Here is a 26,654-nt window from a genome sequence, read left to right on the forward strand (position 1 = left end):
AATGTTAGAGATTTTTAAAAAGCAAAATATTTATGTAAATTGTCTATTTTAAAGAGAAATTCTAAGAAAGAATAAAAAATATCATAAAGATAAGTTATGAAGTATTTTAAAAATGTAAAAAGAGTACTGTGAAAAGTGGAACTCTCGTGTGGCTTTTAATGTAAATTAATCTATATTATGTATTATAAATGAATAGTATCATAGTAACATAATGGAAGATCTAATTGAGCGCTCATTTCAAGTTGTATAATCTTATTAATTAGTATTTCATAAAGATAGATATTCGTAGCAGTTTTACCTGCGTTCGATTTCTGTGCTATAATTTTCAGATATTATTTTTTGATAACGCTTCGCTGCTAAGTTATAGCCAATAATAGATTATTGTTGGCTCGTAGCCACAGTTTTGGTTGGAAATAATTAACGCAAGACTGGCTTATCAAATAATCCTGTATATTAACGCGTTCACACAAATAAGAAAACCCTTTAACTTTATTATCTTAGTATAGTTTTGAATACAATTATCATATCGTAATATACATGTTTGCAAATTTCAATAGAAACTCAATACATGCTATACTCGTAATGGTTTATTCTCATAGCACGATGTGGTAATAACTAAATTGATTCTCTTAATGCTTGTAATTTAGATTTAGTGATAAAACAAACAAGTTTGTTTTACTAATTTGTAATTAAAAAGTATAAATATCCCATTACGAAGACCTTTTCTTCAATTAAGACGAACGAATTTCGTATGTGGCTTGTCTTGTTTACTCGAAGTTTTTCTTTAACTGTGAGTAATGGATGAATGTTTAAAGAGACTTAGCACATAAAAAAATTAACGGTGTCGACCTCATTGAACTGACAATCTCTTAGTTAAAATTCAGGAGTTATAACTAGTGGTTTGTCTCAACTCAGCTTCAGTAAAAAACTATAATTTGCGACATTTGTTTTGTATCTTTGTTATGCTACCGACAAACAAATGGATGAACAAACTCAAAAAGCAAAGTTTTGTATCATAAAAAATTAACGAGGTAAAAAATTAGAATGTACACAGTAAAGCTTTGGCTTTAGTGTAATATTCTCAAATAAATTAGCCACCTGGTCTGTACTTGGTAATCTAATAGAATTATGCGAAGAGTAACTTAGTACGAAGCGCTCCTAATTATCCTAAGATGCAAGCGAAGTGTATGATGAACTAAGTGTGTAAAAGGAGCAAGTAGGCGTGACACGTCGGGAGCGAAGATGTACGTTGTAACAGCCAAGATTCACCGCAGAGATTGCACCTGCGTCTAACTCAAAACAAGCGATATTAGTACTTAAATCTAAAATACTAAGTATTAAGATGCCAAAACATTCACACCGGACATCCTCTACTCGTTCGAAATACTCGCTGTAAAGATCGCTTTCGTGCAGACTAGACTTGCTTTCAAAACTTGACACAATAATATTTCAGCACTTTCGAGAAATAACAATGCTTGAGAGAGCACTATGGCGCAACAAACTTTAACAACAGAGGCAATGCTTCACCATCATAACTGTGTGGAATTTAAAATGTGAAATTTTTCTACCATGGAGTAAATTTCAACAGTAATAAACCATGAGCTATTAAATGTATATTTTCCATTTATCTTCAACATATATTACATAATATTAAATAGAATTATTCTAGTTTTTTCTGAGTATAATTTTTTGGTTGTTATTAGGTTTATTACTAAGAAATTTATAACATTAATTATTTTCGGTATTAATGTTAGTCATTTCTTAAATTTTATAAGATTAATTTTGTTTTGATTAGTTTTATTAGAAGGTTGCTTTAATACAAACAACTTGGTTTAGAACGCCAAAAACCAAGTGTTTGTGTTTGCGTTGCCCAATGCTAAGCATCTGAAGTATAATTTAAAAATTAAATAACGAGAGGCTTATTTCCAGCGATACTACTATTTTCTTCGGGATAAATTTGGACTTAAAACTTCAGTAGGATTCCTATTTGTCATCCGTGAATGTACCTAAGTCTAAATCCAAATGCATTATATATTATTTCTAAGTTACGTTTAAAGCTGTATTATATGAATTTTGAAAATTTATACTAAAACATTTAAATTTAAATAGATAACAATATGCACAATTTTAAGTTATTAAGTTTTTTGGTTTGTACATTTAGAATCTTACATAATAAAAGAACTTTAATGAAGAGATGTCGATTGACTGCTACGTGTAAAGATGCCTGATGATGGTCCAATAAAGGATCGAAACGTCGCATGAATTTGCAATTAGTGGTTTGATTGGCACCTTATGTCCACTTTCCTGCGAACCGTCAAAGAATACTTATAACAAATGGACACAACGATAAATAATAAATTTAAAGTGTTTATTAAAAATAAATTTATAGATAAAGCGTATTATTCGGTGCAGGATTACATATATATGATAAAAGGATGTGTGGACTTAGTGACGCTGTATTTCATGCAAGATATTACTAATTTTGTACCTACTATTTATTATTCTTAAAAGAGTAACTGCGGAGTTTATTTCCGATTCTTCTCTGCAGAATCTACATTCCTAATCTATGGTAGCTCCACTTTTAAAATTAATAATCAGTTTTAAAATTTTAATTTGTAAAGCGACGATTCAAAAGTACTTTTGAAGCATATTTGAATAAACTTAATTTTATTTTGATTTTAATAAAATATCTACTTTTAAATTAATAGTATACACAGAAACTCGTACTTTATTATATAAGTGCTAGCAATATTTCCTTTCCTTTATAAATTGAAAATAAGCCCCAGGATAATTCTCGTCTGATCTTGTGGATCGTTATTTTCGAAGAAGTTATAAAACTAAATCCGTTTACGTATACTACCAATTTCAATAGGATTTTTAATTTTTATTACAAAGAATTTTCTTTATAAAAATTTAATGCGAATACAAAAACAGAATGTACACACAATAGAGTTGAAAGAATTTATCTACGATTTAAAAACGAAACAATCGACTGATCTCACAATAAGCGAGGGCACAAGTTGCAAGGTGGTTGCGGTACAATAAGGTGGACAGACGTCGTCATAAGCTCTCGCAGGTGGCGCTCTTAGAATATTGCTCCACATTGTATAAAGCTATAATATAATATATTCTAGATTAAAATAACTGGTTTTGTTGTTCCTCTAGATTAAACAAATATTTTTAACAAAGCATTTACTGACGTTCATATTATATTGATTGAATAAAAATGCAAATATTTAATTACCTGACGATAAGCATTTGTAGTATTTCTGAAGACTGTAATTCCACTAAAATAGTATTGTTCACTATTTCTCATTATCTCTTGAAATTATAATATGAAAATATATATAGGTAACTAGCTGCCCGGACAAACTTCGTTCTGTAAAAAGTTAACAGTAAAAAAATTTCTTTATTCAAACCTGGCGCGCGGAGGGCCTTAAGGAAGATACAAAAAAATTTAGCCAATCTCGAGTTATGCGCTTAGCAACATTCATTTTCATTTATATAGATATATATTGGAATTTGAATTGTATCTATGTATGCTTTTACGAAACGTGTAAAGGTACAAAGAAATTGTGAAAACATTTTTAATATTACATACCCACTCTCTTTATCGTATATAATGCAGAGTAGAGAGTCATCCTAATATACGTATGAAATACTTTGAAACGTTCAGGTCAATTTTTTAAGAACGTTTAACGCTCGCTGGCTCTGAATTTAGTTTGTGATTTTTTTTCTTTTTCTCTTTCATTGTTAATTTCTTTGCTTTAAAATATTCAAATGTTGTTATAAAATACGTTATATTTGTTTAATTTGTGTTTTACTATCAATTATATTTTTATTTGCCCCTAACAATTGCATTGTAAAATATTAACAACGTTTTCATACAATAAAACTAAATCAAAGTAAGTAAGTAAATACAATATTGAATACTTCTATTTAGATGTAGGTGTAATAAAAAGCTACATATATTTTAAATAGTTTCCACTCGCATATAAAATATTATTGTTTTTACCTCTCGAACATTATCGAATATCCAAAATAGAGTGTATGGGAAAAACATTTTTTTCTATGAAAGGAAAGTATACATTACATGTTTTGTTTCACTATTAATTGATATATATAATATTTCACTTTAACGATATTAATTAATGTGCATGTGAGCTTGTCTCACATGAAATTCGACAATTTATTTGTAATAAGGCACGTTTCGTTGAATAAACCCGCTTTATAATGTGGTATTTAATAATTATCGAAAATGAATGTAAAAATAATACGAGTACGAATTGCGTGAACATGTAAAATAATAGCATTGACATGAAAACGACGCTCGTACGTCGTGTATGATGACGTATGATCGCGTTCATATTTGTATAATCTTTTTCGAAATGCTGATGATATTTATTTAGAGGTTTTGTATGAAATTACATTACCTACGTCAATGTACAGTTTAAATCATTCATTTTATTTGTATAATTTCATAGGTATCGTGAATGTAACTAAAAAGTGATTCATTATAATTTAAATATTATATAAAACTTATAACTTATTATAGATGGATGTATAGCAGAGCTAATTTTTATAGCCTCTCAATTCGAATCTTAAAAGTCGTGGAAAATGTAAAAGCGGATGCCGACGAAATAGCTTGAATATCTCAAACAAGAGTTTCGGGGTGGGTGAAATAGGGAGTATCCGATGTCCGCTCCGGGCTCCGCGAAATAATGCCATTTCCGATGAGGGCCCGGCAGGCATGTCGACAACGAGATTAGGGAAAAAAGACGGGAATTTAATAACACTACCGACACAGGTCCTGTGACAAATAAACACACTCGTCCGCTACGACATCGCTTCGACCTCGCGCCTCTCCATCCGCTCCATTAAAATTATTTCTGGACGGCGACTTTATTGCATTTAATTTTATAGTACATGCTCTAATAAAAATATAGATAATATTTTTTTGTTTTTACCCGTAAATAATATTTATTCACTTGTTACGAAACGCTCTATGCCGGGATTTGCTGACCGGAGTTTGCTTCGAAACATTCCCACGTCTCGAATCGGTAACCGGAGCTTGTTACGAAACTTTCCAACCTGGGCATCGCACCTGAGCATCGCACCTGGACACCGTGTGAAACGACCCAACATGAAGAACCCAAAACAACCCGATGCTCCTACTGAGCGATCTTTAATTTTAAGTCACTCTTGTTTCTAACATCGAGCAATTGTCACGTGTAATTAATTAATTATAATTTAGTTATAATAAATTTAATTTTAAATAAAACTTTGCTTTTTTTGCAACCTTCGGCTGTTGCTTTTATAATTCACTGCCAAGAAATTAACTGCAATAATTTGTTTGTATATAATATCACAATGGTTAACGTCCTGAAAATATGCTAAATAGTTGTTTCTGAAAAGGTTTTTAACCGACTTCCAAAAAAGGAGGAGGTTCTCAATTCGACTGTATTTTTTTTATTTTATTTTATTTTTTTTTTTTTATGTATGTTACATCAGAACTTTTGACCAGGTAGACCGATTTCGACAAATTTTGTTTTAATCGAAAGGTGGTGTGTGCCGATTGGTCCCATTTAAATTTATTTGAGATCTAACAACTACTTTTCGAATTATATCTAATAATGCGTTTTTACTTGACGCTTTTTTCGTCGACCTACGTTGTATTATACCACATAACTTTCTACTGGGTGTACCGATTTTGATAATTCTTTTTTTGTTGGAAAGGGGATATCCCTAGTTTGGTACCATGATAAGGAAACCAGGATCTGATGATGGGATCCCAGAGAAATCGAGGGAAACTCTTGAAAATCCGCAATAACTTTTTACTGGGTGTATCGATTTTGATAATTTTTACTTTAATCGAAAGCTGATGTTTATCATGTGGTCACATATAAATTTTATCGAGATCTGATAACTACTTTTTGATTAATCTTTGATAACGCGTATTTACTTGACATTATTTTCGTCACCTTACGTTGTATTATACCTCATAACTTTTTACTGGGTGCACCGATTTTGACGTTTCTTATATAAATTAAAAGCTACTATTCGTCACGTGGTCCCATTCAAATTTGATTCGTAATTTGTGAGTTATATCTAATATTGCGTATTTACTTGACGGTTTTTTCGTCACCCTACGTTGTATTATACGTTATATCTTTTTACTGGGTGCACTGATTTTGATCTTTTTTGTTTAAATCAAAAGCTAATACTTGTCATGTCGTCCGTTTTAAATATGATTGAGATATAATGAGCAATTTTTGAGTTATCTTTGATGACACGTATTTACATGACGATGTTAAGACGACTGTGGTCATGTTCAATACTTTGCCACAACGCCATCTATCAAAATGTAATGAAATTACTTCGTTCACTATCGATCAAATTACAATATTCCACTAGAGTAGAGAGTAGCAGTTTATTCGTTATAAATATATTTGAGCTTTTAATTTTTGAGTTATCGCTAATACTGGGTATTTACTTGGCTATTTTACGTCGACCAACGTTATATTAACCTCATTACTATTTTACTGGGTGGACCGATATCGATGATTCTTTTTTTAATCGATAAGTGGTGCTTGTCATGTGGTCCCATTTAAATATAATTGAGATTTGACTCGAACTTTTTGAGCTATATCTGATATGGCGTATTTACTTGACTGTTTTTGGAGTTTTCTCCTTAAGAATCGATTTTCATTTAAGGCCCCGGAATGAAAAAATTGAACATTAAAATCTACTGAACGAATGACCTTGTTAGAGATGGCGTTCAGACGTTTTCTAATAACGCAATTAGGTTCCGATAGATGGCGTTATTGCATTCATTTATTTACAATTTGATATAGTAATAATATATTTCTTAGACTAGTAAGCCTTTTTGTGCCTATTTAGACAGTTGATCTGAAGGGGTAAACTCCAGTCGTGCATCGGAGCTGTGTAAAACATGAACATTAAATATTTTTAATAAACAATATAAATCCGCTTCAACTAAAAAACCCGCCGTAATAAGCGATGTCAGCGCTTCGCGCGAATCGACGACGGGCCTTTTATGAAATTTCTGCCTACAATCGCTAACAAAATGTTAGAAATAACAGTAGAACATTATATAATTCTACAATTTTATAATGTCGCGTTATATGGAATACGAACAAAGTATTACTATTTTTTCGTCGATCTACGTTGTATTACTCTTCGATGTAATTGAAGTCGGTTTTTTTTTCGTTTGCGAGCAAACACAATTATTTTACTAAAACTTCGAATGTGAATTTATTATTACCGTTTTATTTTTATTATGATCTGACTTATTAAACTATTTCTTTATTATTCAGTACCAGTTATTACATTGGTTTATACTTGCTATATATATATTGTTTAAATTGAAAAATGATAAAGTGTTTTAACTATTTAATTGGAGTTTGTATAGCATTATCAATTTACTGTGATTATTTAAGTTAATGTTAACAACAACTAACATTAACTTTGACAATATTTTTATACAATAATAGTTTTCATCCATCTATTATTATTAAATCACTTGAAAATTCAATCAGTATTCCGTCTGTACGTTAGCAGTGCATTTGTTACTAGTGAAATTTATAGAGAAAGATTTTTACTTAAAATTTACCAGCTTTTAAATCTGCGGTGTCTGCGGTATCGGCGTCGGTTCGAAAGCGGAAGTTCTCTAAAAACGTTTTGTGATAAAAGGGCACGTGACCGGGACCGCGAGCTGTAAGTGGAGTAGCTAATACAGATGGATAAATGGAACGTTAATAGACTTTTAATAAATTTATATTCACAACTACGTGTATTTAGGAGATTTACTATTGGTGTTTTTTTTTTTTGAAATCCTCAAAGGAACTAAAAGAGTTGTATCATAATAAATTCAGTAGTTTTAAGATTTAGTACTAGTGAATTGATCTGTCTGATTTTAATAAATTTCATTCTTTATTTTTTTAATTTAGAACTATTTTGCTTTAGTCAGTCTTATGAAGAATAAACTTTTTAACCGACTTAAAAAAGGAGGAGGCTCTCAATTCGATTGTATTTTTTTAATGTATGTTACCTTAAAACTTTAGTCTGGGTGGACCGATTTCGATCATTTTATTTAATTCGAAAGGTAGTGCGTGTCATATGATCTCATTTAAATTTAATTGTCGATGTAATTGAAGTTGGTTTTTTTCTTTTGAAAGCAAGCACAATTATTTCAGTAAAATCAAAAGCAAAAAAAACCAAAACAGATTTCAGTTCCACAAGCTCTAGGTCGATTTTATAAAGGAAATTCTAAAACTTTTTACTTATTATCTAAAATTAGCGTTAAATTGTTCAAATCAGCTTCTACTCTGTGGTCATATAAAGCGGCAACGGTAAGTTAATTTAATACGCGCGCCGCGGACAGCAACAAATCGTCGACACTCCTCACCTACTTTGCATTAATATCCGTACTTTTATATCATTTAGCTTTATATTGTAATAGACAGCGCGATTGCGTGTTGACGTCTATTTTATTATTATTTGTAGGGACTTTATATAATGTGTTTTATGGTGCATTAAAATGTGAATCACATACAAGCAGATAAGGAATCATAACTGGTTCAGATATGTTAAATAGGTGGATTAAGGGATGATCGATACTAATTTAGACGCGGAAATTATTAAATATTTTGTTATTAAATATTAGGCAAGCAGTGTTTGTAAGTATGTAAAGCGATAATGATGTAACATACGTATACATCATTGCTAGTATATAATTAGTACGCTAAGGTTAAGATGTTCGCCCTAAATTATATATCATTTTATAGATAATCGCTTGCTCTAGCGGCATCCACAACTAACCTGTTTATTTTTGCTTTTGTTTTTGTAAAATAATTAATTATTAAAATTATATTTGCAGGTTGTATTTATTTAATTTTGAAATAACGTCACATGATTGACAGTCGGTAATTTTATTCTTATTTAGTGCGAAATATTCGCACAGGTATTGCTAGTTTTAAATTACATAACTAATTCTCTACATTACATCGACATTTATGATAATTGCTTGATGATTATCTACTAGCGTCTTGTTATGTAGCCTATTATATTCTTTACAAAAAGGCAGTCAAGCAAGTTATATATTTTCATGTAGGATCGATAAATACTACGTTTAGGTAAGCTTAGTATGTTGTAATAAACAAATACCCTCTAACGCTAGATTTCCTGTACAAATATTACTATGTAGACATGATTTTCTATACAAATAAATAAAATTGGAGTGTCCGTTTGTAATATTAAAATAACCGCTTTTTACTAAATGCATATGGATATACACGGTATATATACGGTACATAAACAAAAATAACGTCTTTTACCCTCTCTTCCCGTGGGTGTCGTAAGAGGCGACTAAGTTCCACTACCACCTTGGAACTTATAAAGCCGACCGATGGTGGGATAACCATCCAACTGTTGGTTTTGAAATACGCAGGCCGAAGACGGACAACAACGTCTTCGGTGCGACAAAGCCAGCTCTGCGGTCACCAACCCGCTTGCCCAGCGTGGTGACTATGGGCAACACACATGAGTTTTCGCCATTTTTGGCGCGAACTTGTGGAGGCCTATGTCCAGTAGTGGACTGCGAAAGGCCGATGTGATGATGATGATGTGATGAATTTTTTTTACAATTTTTGTCTGTCTGTCTGCTTGAAATGACTGGAGCGATTTTAACGGGACATTCACTGGCAGATAGCTGATGTAATAAGGAGTAACTTAGGCTACTTTTATTTTAGTAATATTTTTATTTTGTAGCTCTGCGAGCTGAATAATATTTTTTTTTCTACTTCCACGCGGACGAAGTCGCCTGCACAGCTAGGTTTTTATATATAATATATTTATTTATTTTAGACGTACTTTTACACGAAATAATGAGGTACGACGAATTAACGAAAGTTTTCGGAAAAAGCACTGAAAAGTTTGATACTGCATTGGAAAATTTTAATGTAATAAAGTGAAACTACAGTGAGTTTCACTAAACCCATTTTGTAAAATAAAAAAATAAAAAAAAATTTAATTCATAATTATTATGAAGTAACTTCATATGCGCCGGCCATGTTTAGTGACCAAGTGGGCGGTGTTCATCAATTACCTTAATTAATTTATGTTTCAATAAACTGTCATTGTATCAATTACCTTCAACGAGATCGCTAGATAGGATGATAACAGCTTCGTTACTCGATAAAAATTTAGGTTATTAAAACTTTCAATAACTCGAGTTGAAAAGTTATTTGTTTTAAAATTTATAGTGAGCAAAGTGTTATAAAACGTAATTTTAACACTATCTAACCCGACAGACGTCCTTTTCCGAACTTTCAAGTCCGTAAAGTTGAAATAATCGTTGTGTACATATATTTTCAAAATTTTATGCATAATTTTCATAATTTTTTTAGGTGTTAAAATAGAATGAAAATAAATTGCATATCTACATCCGTATTTGCTCAGGTATGCAATTTATTTATTTTTATATTGAAGATTATATTAGTCTTATAAAGTGTCCATTAAAGTAAGAAAACTAACCAATACATAAAAGGGTAGATTAACATAAATTGCTTCATTACAAATACATATATTTGAGTGAATAAATATAAACTACAATATCAAGCGAAAGTTAACAACAAGAAGTCCGTATTTTGCAAGTGTTTGAAACTTAGCGAGCGAATTAAGGCCACAGTAGTAAACAATATGGGTATCGGCTCTCCCGTGGCGGTGAAACTTTGTCGTTCAAAATAGAGGAGAATAGGTCCCGGATTGGAAACTTCTAGAACTCTTTACACCAGGCAGGCTTCCTTTTGACAAGTCGAGCGTCGGGTCACGCTTTTCACGCTCGCTCGAACCAAGTTTGAAGCGAGGCGGTGATCGAGACTTAACTCCTTCGATTAGCTTTTGACTGTTGTATACATATATTTTTCAATATATCTCATTGTTGTTTTGTATTACATAAATATGCTCGTATATCGTGAGGTTAGTTTTAAAAGAAATACTATGAAAGGTATAAAAGTTCAAAACGTTTCAAATGTGTCAATTTAAATAGCCTCTGTGTATTTCCCACTTTAGAGTGACTTATTTCATCAGTTAAACAGTATATTGATTTGCATAATTATTAGTGTTGATGAGAAGTATATATATTATCTATTTAATTAATCACTTTTCTAGGTATAATCATATATTTTTTTCCTTTTTTTTTGTTCAAAGCGTTAGATTGCATGTATTTTCAGTGTCAATACAGTTAGAGGAAATCATAAAGAATATATTATTATATCAATTACATTGATGCTGCTTAATCGAAATATCTTTGATATCGGCGTTCCTAAGCTCTTGACTCGACAGGAGCAAGTTTGTCTGTTTAACCGCATCTGTCAGGGGTGAAAGCAAGTTCCACGCTCTATTAGCATCAACACCAACTTGCTCGTCGATGTTTGGATGCAATGTATGCATTTCAAATTCCTATATATAAGACTGGAAGCTTCGCTTCAAATATCTAATTTAAATAAGTAATGTACTCTGACAGTCTTAGAAATTTAATATTATTTATGGCTTTTTGCTTGTAGCTTTATATGGTCTGAGACTTCATCAGGCGCCACAAGTTTTCATGATCCTCGAGTGTGAACAATTGGAAACTCGATACCGAATAACTAAAAAAATTATACGAACTATTAACTGTTTTATCAAATATGAAATTTGGTTCACAATTCTTTAATTTTTTTATATCAATTTATTATATCCAAGAATCCAGTAGAATTATCCGGGTAAGATAATTGTCAATGTTGCATTAACCGAAGTTAATAGCCGCACTAGTCCGCGAAAGTTAGGCGAAATGTCGACGGAATTTCATTTCGTTAGTGGCGCTCCCGGTTGCAGATTCCTGTGGTCGCCCGTACCGTCTCTCGTGAACCCTGACCATTCATTTTGCTTCACGCTCAAACGCCTATAGTCCAATTGACCCTCGCATTCGTTATATACTTCCCTTTACATACATAACGCCTTTGTCTCTAAATATGAAACGTTTCATGGGACGTGTAAACGGCTAAAAGAGTTTTCCTCGTAAATAATCGAGTATAATAATAAATGTTTTAAAACTGAATTTTTGTTAAGAGGTTCAATGTAACAAAATTTAAGATGAAACTCAATTTTAGCGATCCATTTTGAGTAAATTTGAAAGGCATGAAATATTCACAAAAGAAAAAAAAAACACGTCAGATGTGTACAGGTACCGTGAATTGCTTTTGATTTTAATTTTATGCGAAAACATACAATACTGTTAAAGCGCTATTTTTTGATGAGATGGCTGTCGTAATTAAATAAACCCATTACAATTTGTATGTTATATACGTGTAAATATTTGATAGCATACTTTATCACGTTTGTATTTTGATTTACTAGATAAAAAATTTATAAGACCCTCGTAGCAAAAATATGTTGTTCGAACGGGTATGACGTTCCGGTATCGGGCAAATAATATTTAAAGCGTCCTCCGATGCTTACAGCATTGTGGAACGTCGCGACGGCAGCTGAGCCGTAATATTGTGTTATACTTTATCGAATTTGCATGTTTTTACTGAATAACATTCCTTTGGCGCAGTCGAGATCAAAGGCCGAGGCGAAAGTGATTTCGCACTGAGTTAGTTCAACAAGATTCTGTTCGCCCCTCCTCATCCGCTTCTGAATAATTTTGACGTAATAAGGGAAATTGTAAATGGGCATTCGACTTTTGATATTTTGTACGAACGCCAGGCGAAGAGCGTCACTCCCTTTTAGTTCACACGTCGCCCGAAGCTAACTTAATACGGGGAAAAAATTAACAATTTATATAAAAAATTTCATTGATCGCTTGTAACTTCATAATGGATATAATTAACTTATTTTTTGATTATTTAAAATTAAAAAATAATAGATATTTGAAAATTCATTCTTTAATTTCTACTAAATTAGATCGTATATTAACTAATTACTATTTGATAAAGTAATTTTTTATTTTTATTTTAACGTACTATAAAATAAGTATTAAAACATATCTCTTTTTGAATAAAAATAGACGCACGTTGCCTTCGGAGTGACGATAAATAATCCGAAACACCATTAATAGATTAGTCGCACTACGCCAGTGACCGACAAGATGTGACAGCATTTTTATTTATGTTTGAACTGAAGGTCTATAAAATATTTATATACAAAATAACATTAAGTAAACAGCGCTCGCTTCTTTTCTCTATGTATGTTTAATACTTAGGTAGTGTTTGTTTGATGTCGTTTAAAGGCCCGACGCCTCGGAAGCGGCTTAGCATCGGACAAGAGAATCACCTTTGCCAACTACCCTCCCTTTTTAAATTATTCCGGTAGCGATCTGTCCGTAAAATTGTTGCTTAAGAACTATTTTATGCAGTGGTCTTTTTATCTCTTGTTGAAAATGTTATACAAATAGTCTCTTGAAATACATAAGCAAGTTGCTCCTTCTTTTGTCCGTCTATCTCTTTTAGGAGATTTAGAAAAATACGAGGGATAAATGGTTCTTTACAATTCGTTCTTTTGAAAGGATTTTTTTTGCGAATTATGTGTAAAATATCTATTAATAATGTTAAAGCATTACGCGTAATAAGGGGCTTAATTTTTTACTTTCTTTTATGGGATTCATTTCAAAAACTCATTACTAAAATTGAAGGTACGAAATTTTTTTTGCTTGGATTCTGTGCAGACAAATACATCAAATAAAATAACATATTAAACAAGTAATTAGTAGTTTATTTATTCAAAAAATAGATTGTTTTACCCACGAACAGTTCGATTTCGAACACTTCGTGTCAACGTGTGTCACGTGAGGAGACGGACCAAGGAGCTTCATGTGTATTTTTAATTCTTCCGATAATGTTCAATTCTTTTAGTGATTATAGATATATAGTAAATATATTGTTCGGTCACCAAACCGCCTGCCCAGCGTGGTGACTATGGGCAAAACACATGAGTTCACGTTGTTTTTGGCGTGGACTTGTGGAGGCCTATGTCCAGCAGTGGACTATTAGGCTGTAATGATGATGATGATAAATTTAACTTTATTATCGTCATTTGTTACTATCTACACTAAACCGAGTTAACTGTCACATAATTTGAATATTATATATATAAAAGAATATTTTATTAGAAACAGCAATGGATCTTACTTTAAAAACGACTGACTTTAAGACAATAAAGAAGGTGCACACCTTATATGGCGACATTATACCGACTGGGAAAATGTAAAAAAATATATAATATGTCTTATTTAGATTCCTTCCCTATTCGAAGTTATCTGAATCTTTTATATCGGTTTATGTTACTGTTATGTATACACCGCATATTAAGTAAGCAAATAGTCTCGTTTCAGTTGCTCAGAGTCGAATACGTGCAGCGTAACAAATGGCTTAAAACTGTTAGGCAAGTTTCTATTTCAATGTTAAAAGACTTGTGTACACACACAAGAACCAACCACGTTCTTACTTTCAATAGACTGGTTATTTTCTCAAAATATGCAATCACTGGATCCGGCTACCTAATCCGGCAAATTGGACCGGATGCTATAAGCGTATAATGACGCCGGGTCCTCCGGATTACCGGATTGCAATCCCTAATTGCGACATACTTGACTGTGAAAACTTGCAATAAGTTTTATGACATAATCAGCGTTCGTTTTACATTTATTTACTTGACAAAATAATCATCAAAATGTTTTACAAAAGACAAAAATATAAAAACATAATATTTCCTGTTTATTAAATGCTTTTTCATCTACAAAAACGTCCTACACGCCGGCGTGCATTTGATCCGTATGCTTTTACACTTATTGATTTCGAAGCATCAATACTCGTCAGTCGCCGGGCATGTTTATACATGTTTATGGTATTATGCGAGCACACGGGATACGTCGGATTAATCTCGAACTAATTAGCGACTGTTGTGTTCCGCGCTCGGTTCTCGTGTTAACATTTAAATACGTACGTTTATCTGTACGTGTGCGGCTTAGTTATAATTAACCTGCTACGTTCTTGACTTGCCGGTGTTTGTGTTAAGATTCCCGTTCTTGCTTGAACGTCTATCTACAAGTATTATCGGTTAATTTTATTTTGGTTTTAAGGTTTAGTTTTTGTGTTTTTTATTTCGATTATTAACTTCGTGTAATCAGGACTTAATAATGCAGTAGAAGCTAGTTACGCAAATGTATATGTACACAAAATTTTATTTAGACACACATTTAAATTGAATATGATCTTTTATGAACTAGACTTTAAAAAGAATACATTAAAAAACTTAATAACGTCATTTATTTTGATAAATTAAGTACTCGATATTCGAATTCTTTCTCTATTTGAACAGTCAGATAGACTTAATACATTCAAGTGATGCTTCGTCAAAAGTTCAGACGTTCACTTGTAGAAATGTATAAAAATATGAATAAATAATATATAAAATATCCCAACTAATTGGCATTTACATTACGTAAAGAAATCACACCCACACAATAAGCTTAAGGACTCTCCGACAAAGCGCCTCTCACAAGAGAGCATCCTTTTACACTCGCATCGACAAATGTTGTATCTCAGCGAATATCGATTTCAAATAAAATTGCAACCTTTTCAGATAACGAGGTGACGTTTCCCCTTTTCAGGGGTTTGTCGTACATTGAGAATTTATACACCGAAATAAGGAGATAACGAGGCTAATGGTTGAATCATGGAATGTGAGAATTGGCCTCGCGACGCTCGTGAGACTCGGCGTACACTCGATGCTTCTTTGTGAATGATCTGTGCTCTGGGGCTATTGAAATTGATTTGTTGATTGTTGAATCCGATTCATAACGAGTTAAAATTCACAATTATTACGAAAATATTGTCACGCGTGATTGTAATTTAATGTTTCTTTATATATTGACTTTTTGACAAACGAAATCAGTTAATCGTTGAATCTCTATGGTATTTGATTTGCTCACTGTGTAAACTCAAACTCTGTTGTGTGGTTTCGGCAGTAAAGTATATAGCCACTCCGCTCTCTTCCCGTAGGTGTCGTAAGGGTAACTAATGGATAACACCGTTCTATTACCACCATGGAACTTATAAAGCCGACCGATGGCGGGATAACCATCCAACTGCTGGCTTTGAAATACACAGGCCGAAGACGAGCAGCAGCGTCTTCGGTGCGACAAAGCCAATCCTGCGGTCACCAACCCGCCTACCCAGCGTGGTTACTATGTGCAACACACATGAGTTCACGCCATTTTTGGCGTAAACTTGTGGAGGCCTACGTCCAGCAGTGAACTGCGATAGGCTGAAATGGACTGTGTAAACTAGAATAATAACTAAAATTAAGCGGGAAATATCTTCGTAAATGACTAGTCGATTGCTAATATAAATGATTTAATGTCTTTGTGTTACAAAAACATTGAAGATATTATCAATCACCTAAAAAAATTTATGACGATAAAATAATGTAGTAATATATAATAGTGATAAAAGAGCCGATATCCGTCGGAAATTATAATATTATCTTGTTAACTAAGCTCTGTTCACCCGTGTCCACCCCGCGGCCGTTACTTGTTGCGCCAGTAACAAGCCCAACTCGCCTTTGATTCTTGTGACTCTACTTATATTTTATAACAAATAGCATCATAATGCACATGCACTTTTTGATTGTACAGTTAAGAATGTTTTCTTTGATCGAAATTTTGCACAAGTCATCTTTATAGCATTATTTCGTTATTTCTGTGTTTTGGAACACTTTAATTTATTTATCTAAACTTACAATTAAACAAAATATGAAAAGTAATTCACAATATGAATGTTTCAGTTAAAGGACGTGTACCGTTTGTAAATTTATCATCATCATCATCATTATCATCATCATCATCACTTCAGCCTATCGCAGTCCACTGCTGGACATAGACCTCTCAAAGTTCAAAGCCAGCGGTTGGGTGGTTATCCCGCCATCGGTCGGCTTTTTAAGTTCCAAGGTGGTATTGGAACGCTGTTAACCCTTAGTCGCCTCTACGACACCCACGGGAAGAGAGGGGGTGGCTATATATTTTTCTGCCGTAACCATACAGCATAAATAAATTTATTCATTAAAAATATTAAGTTTTTGTCGTAATAAATTTTAATAAAAACTTTTGTCCACAGATTCTTCTATCTGTATCACTTTTCTTTCTACGCTTATCACTATCGCTTCAACGGTCAGTACAGCAGTCTTGCGTTGGTTACATCATGGCTCTTTATACAAGTAAGTATTATGGTATTATACAATATTTTTCTCATATTAATATCGTGAAATTATCTTGACTATCGTTTTGACAAGCCTGTTGACGAAGTCTCCAGTGCCCTTGTTTCTGCTTCGTGATTGTGAATTCGATTCCCGCCCGGTGTCTGGGTGCAATATGTATTTATTTAAACAAAATAAAAAGCTATATTAGTGGATGTTTATCTATAATACAGACTAGATAAGAGGACAGCGTGTGTACGTTGTTATTATTATTATATTAGATAAAATGTTGTCTTTGAAACCGTTCCGACTCGACTTGTTTTGTAACAGTTTGGTAAGGTTTTGTGATAGTTTATACTCCATCAAATAAAAAATAGAAAGTATTAATAAATGTATCTTAGCTTTAAAGTGACATAATAATATTTATATACAGCCGTAATATTATGAAACATTATTTATGTATAAAATTTGAATCATTAGGATACTAACGAATTTAAAATAATAACTGTGAAAGTTGTACAAATTACTTTATGAAAATGAAATTAAAGTGAGGTATCGTGATTATAAACGATAATTGATTATTTATTATCAATTAAAATTAAGAAAAATAAAGTGATGAGGAAGTTTAAAGGGCAATCGCTCATTACACCGCTCCTGTCGCGTCACGCTTAGTACCGTGTTTGTGCAGTCCACTTTGATGTCGGTCAGACGCCGCGAGCAACGCCCCACGCTTGACAAACTGTTTGTTCAACTCGATATTAGCTCTTAAAGCGGGACGCGGTTATTAATACTGCAATAAAAACAAAATAATTCCGCTTTTCACAGTTCGTCGTCGCTTTACGCTCAACTCGCTAAGCTAACAGATCTCGTTTGCGATTACCATGCCGCGTTAAAATATCCCGACTACATATGTCCTATTGTATTACGATCGACGGGACAGATTGGATAATTTCTCATATGTGATTGTAAGGAAAATGACCGGTTATTTATTTGTCAAGAAACCAACGAAATATTAAATTGGATAGGGCTGACAGAGCAACAATGAGACGGGTCGCGGTACGCCGGAGGGATCACGCGACGAGTTGAGATTTTACACACACAAGTAGATATTATATAAATATATATCCGGCTCGCGAACCGGAGGTTATTATTTTTAAACTAAAGTAGAAAGCCTCTTATCCTCAGGACGTGGCCCCCGAGCATTTGTCAACAAATCACGTTTCCATACGTTATTATGACTTAGCACTCTTGACGCCCGTCACCTCACGAATTTCAACGTGACGCCGGCGTAAAATTGGAGACGAAATTTACGCATTAAATTATTCAAGATTTTGATTTTATGCGAGCTCCTGAAGTTGTTTCTAGTACAAGAAATATATTTATTTTAAATTACGTTTTACATTAGCAATAAAATGTCTCATTTTAAACTATAGAGTTGTGTAGAATAAATAAATGCGAGAGATGCTAAGAATGCGAAAATCCGAAAACAAACTTCATGCTAAAATATGTATACGAGTATTTGTTAGATACGTTTATATAACAATAATATTATGACAACTACAAATCATTAGTGCATCGATAACAAATAAGCGTCAAAAAATGATGTCATTAAAGGCAGGAAACAATTATAGTAACGTAAAGAAACAAGCGGACAAACATTCGAGGCGGGGAAGTGGGCATCGTTGAATGTCGGGAAGTAGTCTGGGGTCGATTTCCGGGGCGGAACTAATAACACGCCACGGACCCTGCCGGCAGCTGACAGATATTGTATACGGCTTTGAAAGCTATTTAAATAAACAAGTACTGCTTTTGTCTTGGGTTACGGGTTTTATATATTGGCCGGTGGATTCGTGTTATTATTTTATTGATTAAATAAGTGTTCAAACGTAATATAATAAAGAGACTGAATATAATAAATCCACGTAGAGTGTGTTGCTAGCATTATCTAATTTATATAAATTACTTTTCACGTTGTTTGTCCGCGATGAACTCCTAAACTACTTAACCGATTTTAATAAAATTTGCGCACTTTAATAACGTGTGCAGTTTGATCCAGCTTGGAAGATAGGCTATATTTTATTTCGATATATATAATTATTTTATTAAAGAAAAAAATAAGGTGGTACGGAGTTCGTTAGGTCGGCTAGCATTCTTTATGCTTTAAATTATAATAATATCTTATTAAGATAAAAAATAATCTAATGACATAAAATATCTAGGAATTCGAATAAGTTATACCAGTCAGCTACAGAATATCCAGTTATATATACTTTTCGAGCTTTAATCTTCTTTTTTTTTAATTTATATCTCATCTTATTAAAAACTAATATAAGACTGTAAAATCACATTAGTAATTCAGAATACGAAATCTTCAAAGACGTAGCTGTGTATTAGTTGAATAATTCGAGATAAATTTTACCGTACGACCGGCGATGGAGAACCGACTCTGTCAGATTACAGGACGGGGGGGACGACGAAAAACAAGAAGGCTCTACGGAATGCAAAGTGGGGCTTATCTTATAATCATCGAGCGTGTCAACTTATTAATAAAAATCATATTTCAGGCTAGCCCGCCATCGTTGACGCGCCGCGCATACTGTTTGACTACCTAGTCAATTTAAAACCGGAACAAGTTGACAACTACTTGGAAACTATTTAAATTTTTATCAGACGCATGCATATATATTTTGCGTTCATTGAATTTTTTTTGCCTTGAAAATTAATTTGAAAATAAATTTTTAACTAAATAAGAGTTAAGGTGTAACTTTCTACTTTTATAAAATTGTAATAAATTGTGATACCTTAGTTTTTAATTAAGCGTTTTGATAGCACTTTTTGTATTAAATAAACTTACAATATTAGGATTTAGATCAAAACTAGTATGTTTTTTAAAATCTGTACAATATAGTAAACTGACAATGATAAAGCTCAACACCTGGAGTAAACTAAAATACACATTAACTGGAGTAACATAAATATTCATTTTGTTTTTTGGTAATGTAAAAAAATTAAATAGAACTGAACAGACAACTCATTAGCTTCTAATGTTACTATAGATTTATAATTGTATTTGCAGACAAACGAAAAAAAAAAACAGACTTCAATTATATCGCCAAGTAATACAACGTAGGTAGACGTAGTAATAGTCAAGTAAATACGCATTATCAAAGATTACTCCAAAAGTTGTAATCAGATCTCGATGAAATTTAAATATGACCACGTGATAAACATCGGCTTTCGATTAAATTAAAAATCATAAAAATCGGTACACCCAGTAAAAAGTTATGCAGATTTTCGAGAGTTTCCCTCGATTTCTCTGGGACCTTTTATTAGATCCTGGTTGGAAAAAAAGAATTATCAAAATCGGTTCATAAACGACGAAGTTACGGTCGAATTGAGTAACCTCCCCCCTTTTTTGAAGTCGGTTAAAAATACTAATGGAACATTAATCTTTGTATAACCTAAAATTCGTTACAAATGTTATGTATATTTGTGCAAAATTATTTCACACGTTATAATTAATAAGACTATAACAGAGTGTTTGGTGAATTTCTAGGAAGTCCTAAGTACACAAAGATTAGTCGCGATGAAAGCGCAGCAAAGTGGCGTAATCTTTCAGATATCTTGCTAATCGTAGTTTACACTTAGCTACACAAACTGCGGCTTGTCCTGGCTAACATTTACGTCATGGAATTTGTGTTGCTTCAAATTAATAGTTACTGCTACGTTTTTGTTTGTCATAATACCTTTATAATGTCTCACATATCACACATGATTTTCTAGATTCTAGTAACTTCAAGATTACGATCATTCGAAACATTTCCTCTATAATATAATATTAAAGTCTAAGTAATATTAATTTTTACTTTTATGTGGGTGGTTTAAAGCTATCGCAAATATATTACAATTTAATATATTTTCTTCGCAGTCTATATATATATCTGAGTAATAACTGAAACTTAATTAAATAAAATTAATTCCATGAAATAAATATATAAATATATCATAACATGCACACAGAGTCGTCTGTTTTTAAGGTAAGCAACGTAATTGCTTGTGTTGGTAACAGCCGACTGTAATAGCTATTATTGTTTAATAAATATACATAAAAATAATAGATATGTATATAAATATACCAATATCACACTAAGACTCAGTGGGAATCAAATCTGCAACCCTGGAGCAGAAAGTAGCGCCACTACTAACTGAGCCAACGGGCTAGTCGACTTATTAAAACTTCTTAAACAGCCCTATATGTTTCAGTAATATTCTTGCTATAATATAATTTATTTATATTGTAGTTAGTAAAGCATCTACAATTTTATTATTTTTTTCTGTATAATTCGTAAATAGTCTCTTTGTCTACTTCAGGATTAGTTAAATGAAAAGGAATTTTTTGGAGAAAATATTTCGTTCTTTTTGCGTTGTCGTTCGGCGTTTTTTCTTTGCATTTTAAATCAAAATAACTTCATTTTCGTCAAAATTTTCTACCATCTTGGCATAATCGAGGCGCCGTCCGTAAAGAGTTTTAGACTATTTTGCGGCAAAAATTTAGCATCATAAAGAGGTCTTGCCTCTTTTTGTAAAGTTTAGCCGTCTCTCGAGATGTCTTTAGTCTTTGTTTGTACGTGTCCTATAATTATAGTCGTGTGAGAGCCTCGCCCTTAAACTCTACAAACGGGGTTCTGTCGTAAGAAGCGTTTATATTCACGACAACTAGGAGAGGTTAAGATAAATCTATTCTAAAGCGTTTTCCCATTTCTGTATACAGTATATATACAAATAAACGGCAAGCTTAAAATATCACCAAAAGCCGACGTAGTCTGTTACAAATGATCTGAAAATTGATAAAGAGATCGTTTTTTATTCACGTACCTTTCAAATAGGGTTAAGGTAAATCTCAAAGCGGTTTTAATGGACGTATAAAAGGGCATCTCTCTCCATTAAACAACGTTCAAACGTTTGATCCTTTTTTATATTTGCCGTGGCGATGATCAGCGAGCAGATTTTTGGAGCCCGCGCTAATTAAACGCGCGCATCCTAACTCCGCGTTCTCTGGATACGCCAATTGATTTACATATTAAAACATCGCATTTCTATATAATATTTTGGTATATTTTCATTATAACTGTACGATTTCTGTACGAGTTGTTTTATCCGAAATTAGACATCCATTATTGATTAATATTGATAAGTTGTAAAAGCCTATATAACTTCATTATATTGTATTTTTCTAGTTAATAACAAAACATTATTTAGTAGTTTCAGAGTTGGTTTATGTAAATGTAACGAAAACAGCTTCCTCTTTATAAAACGAGTACAGATATTTTGTGGTACATAATAGTAAAAAAAAGTTAAATCTTGTTTGCTGGCAAATTTTTATATTTAATTCATCTCTAATGAATTTTCAAGTTGTCTCGAGTTATCACTGACAATCCGTTACATTCACCCGTAACTCGAAAAAAATGAAAACGAGAGTTTGAGAAAATATAATTTCAAATAAAAGTTGAGTCGGAGCGGTCACAAGTTTCTTAATTAAAACTTACGTTGGGTGTCGCGAGGGAGGGAAGTTTGACCCAGAAATAAATAAATAACGCCGAGACCATTCGTGACACTGTCACGAGTCGTTCATTTATTTGTCTAAGAGAGTTTGCTTCGACAGACGTGTCTCATAAATGCGCCACAAATATCCTTAGTATCTAGTATCCACGGTGTCGGTTCCCCGCACTATAGTTGCAGCTACAGTATATTAATTACCTTTTCCTTAGAAATAATTAATGCATTCCACTCTTTTTTATATATCTCGTTAAATACGAGGTTTTTTATTAATTAGATAAGAACTGACCGTGATGTGTAATAATTATATATTTCTTTGTTACAGCATTCAATGTTATACTTCTTCCATCACTATGAGTTGCCAGTAATACTACAGCAGGCTCAATTACAACAACTTCTCTTACGTACCCATCATGGTATGGGTGGAATGATGGGCTTGGCAGGTATAGCTGCTTTAGCGAGTGGAGGAGCATACCACGATGTTCCTGGTACCGGAACCCAGGCTACACCTCCAACCACACAATCAACTACGCAAACAGTTCAAAATACAGCACAATCTACAACGCAAACGACGCCATCTGTATCCACGGTGCAAACTAATACCACTCACACTGGCGACATGATATCTTCCCGAAGCACTACACCAAATGCAACAGCTAATGATACAAGTGCAACTACAGAAAATCAAACCGAAGAACGAGCAGTAGCTCCGCAGGTAACGGAAGCTATTGCCAATACAAATAATGATAAGAATCAAACAGTGACACCGATTGCTGAAAAAGCTATGAGAATTGAAGAAATTCAGAGAAAGAAGTCTAATGAAGCTATTAGAACGATTCATAGCAGTAGTTCGACTACTGCTACGCTTGATAATGATGTCAACAATTCACTAGAGGGGGCTAATGACGACGTAATGCATAAAAACAATGCTGAAGTTGAGAGTTTAACTTTAGATCGTAGACGAAGACAAAGCATGGAAGTAAATGAAGACGATCCTGTGTCTAGCACAGCGACCACTACTGCGAAACTAGCTCCTAGAGCGTCGCCCGAAAGTGACGACTTAGACTAGTATCATTTAAACTATGTGCCTCTACGCTTTCGTTAAAATATTCAGTTTCTATTTTACTTAGGTTAAAAAATCTAAAGTCATGGCCGTAAATTATAATAGAAAATAGATATCGACAATTATGATGTAGATGCTAATTTTTTCGAAATGTACTTGTTAATTTATGGTTGATGATACTTAGACGACAGACAAGAATGAAAAACACATTTTTAATAGAACATCTTTGTATCGAGTTTTTAAACGGATGTTAAGGGCAATTTCGCATATGGATCGGTGATTGTAGTTGTAAGTCATGGCTGCCATTACAGCAAGTGTAAATACCTATATGTCGATAAACAGTCTAGTCAACAAGTTCAAAAACGTGTTAAATAGAGATAAAGCTCCTAAAAATGTGAGCTGTAGCTCATTCGATCCAGAATGACGTCTAGAAAAATGGGTTGTATGGATTTTTTAGAACACGAAAAATTGCAAAAGTTATTAACAAATTAAGTGGCAAAAAAAAAGTAATTTCGTTTATTGTTGATAATCCTAAAACTATTAACATTTATGGAATTTAAAAAGGTCCTTAAAGAGGAGGAAATTTCCAGTAAAAAAGTCCACAGTCCCGGAGTTCTATCTCTATTATTTATAATTTTAATTTAACGCTTACAGTAGTTCTGCGATGCGAGCTAGAAAAGCCTTCCACCCCTTTTTCTAGACGTCATTCGGGATCGAATGAACTACCGCTACGATTTTTAGGAACTTTATCCCTATTTAACACGTTTTGAACTTGTTGATTAGACTAAAATATTTATTAGGATATTTTTGTGTTGTATCAAGATTTTGTTACATCGAATATGCTTAGTGAGAGGTGCTGGAAGTCAGCATATTCTATTCATTCAGTGATTTAGTTTATTGCAATAAATATTTTTGTTCATACTGTGTATTATTTATTTCACAACATACCTATTGAAACATTTTCCCCGTAGTTTATGTCAGAGTTGACATGTTATTTTTAAATGGATACAAGTTTTTTTTATATACCACTAGGTCGACAAACAAGCGTACGGCTCACCTGATGGTAAGAGATTACCGTAGCTCATAGACGCCTGCAACACCAAAAGCATCGCAAATGCGTTGCCGACCCAATCCCCAATCGCCCAGGAGCTCTGGTCACCTTACTCATCAACAGGAACACAATACTGCTTGAAAACAGTATTAATTAGCTGTGATCTTCTGTAAGGTCGAGGTACTACCCCGGTCGGCCTGCTCCATATTTTGAGCAGGGAATTCCTGCTGTGCCCTACCTCAGTTGAACTTACTTTAAGAGTCAGTAACTGCAGTGTCTTATTTTGTAGCCTTAGGCTTTAGTTAAATTTTAGTCTATTTTCACGTGTTGAGTGTGATCTATGTTTGGGATGTTTTATTTTACTCTTAAAGATATTGAACATATTTAAGTTTGTCTGATTGATAGAATTACTATATTGTTTGCCTATATCCCTGATAATTAAGAAATTATGCAAACTATACCCCTATCAGGCAAGGTAAAAGTTTTTGTAGATAAGTTTATTATTTTAAAATCTGAATAATCAATCTTTTTTATTTATTTAAGTCCTTCAATTTAGAGCAAACTTCAGAATGTTCTCTACAAATAAAATACCATTTAGCAAAGTATTATTATATAATTCACATGAGCGGGCAACAACTAATTTAAGTAGGTAGGTGTTAAAAGTAGGAATATAACTTATGATTTCAAATGATATTTTTTTCTCTTGTCAATAAAAGAACATTTTCTTCGCTTTTTTCATCCAATTATTATATAAGTGGTGTATTCAAAAGCTTTTTGGGCCTCTTTGGGACTGTCGTATCTCTCTATATATAGATGTTTATCGCTTTTCAGAAGTGGAAATTTTCGGAGAAAACACGCTAAATATCTAAATAAGCACATATAAATACATGGATTTATAAGATATTATCTAGTTCTTTAAACTTATTAATAGGGGCAGAAAAGTCGGCATTACTTATTATATTACCTTGTTTAGTTATTTTTACGGATATTGAGTGATAACTTCAAATTTACTTCTAAAATTTTATGGACATGTATATAGATATTTAATGAGTACTAAATATTTATATTCTAGTCACTTGTTTTTGTACTGAAGAAAACTGTTTTCTGTTTGCGAACCCTTCACGATGCCTAAAGTGATCCCCACTCAGTCGCTGAGCCCTAAATATCTATTAGGTGTGGGAAAAAGATTCTTCGTATTTCATATAGAAATTTTAAGTAAAATTTTGTGGCACTTCCCTTAACTCTGAAACTTTTTTTAAAGGCCTCTCAGAGTATGAAAAAGAAAAATATAGCTATAGAGTCATAAAATGCAGATTCTTAAAATGCATTGCGTTTCTTGTACATATTTAGTATCAATCAGTGACTTTTGTCTACATCTATGTCATTCCTTGGCTATATTTTTATTATATAAAATGAATAAATTACTATCCTTCTAAGTAATTACTCTCGATAGGAATCCTAAATTAGTCAACCCGTTACTTCCTTAATCAAATCTTGTTAACTTTGAATTTAATATATATGCTCGAGTTAACTGGCACATTACAAGTCGGGGAAATTCGTATTTTAAATAAAAAAAAAACAAAATTTACCAGATCTTTTTCCAAACTATTAGTATACTTATTAATACTAAAGCCAAAAAACTTCACCTTAGAAAAATATATAATAAAACGACCACACCTTGAAATGAACATTTTATTTAAAGCTAAAATTGGTTTACAGAAAATGGAAGCA

The 26,654-nt window shown here is 32.7% G+C and overlaps 1 protein-coding gene across 1 annotated transcript in view; it reads left to right on the top strand.

Moving 5' to 3' along the window:
* Window positions 1-24,793, top strand: part of LOC123661481 (membralin) — a 108,571-nt gene extending 83,778 nt beyond the window's left edge. The window contains exons 9-10 of the mRNA XM_045596436.1: window positions 17,175-17,274; window positions 23,135-24,793. Of these exons, the coding sequence (XP_045452392.1) occupies window positions 17,175-17,274; window positions 23,135-23,878 (844 nt within the window). The 3' untranslated portion in view covers window positions 23,879-24,793. The remainder of the gene's footprint in view (window positions 1-17,174; window positions 17,275-23,134) is intronic.
* Window positions 24,794-26,654: the final 1,861 nt, after the last annotated feature.

This window comes from Melitaea cinxia, chromosome 17, assembly GCF_905220565.1.
Source record: "Melitaea cinxia chromosome 17, ilMelCinx1.1, whole genome shotgun sequence".
Lineage (NCBI taxonomy): Eukaryota > Metazoa > Arthropoda > Insecta > Lepidoptera > Nymphalidae > Melitaea > Melitaea cinxia.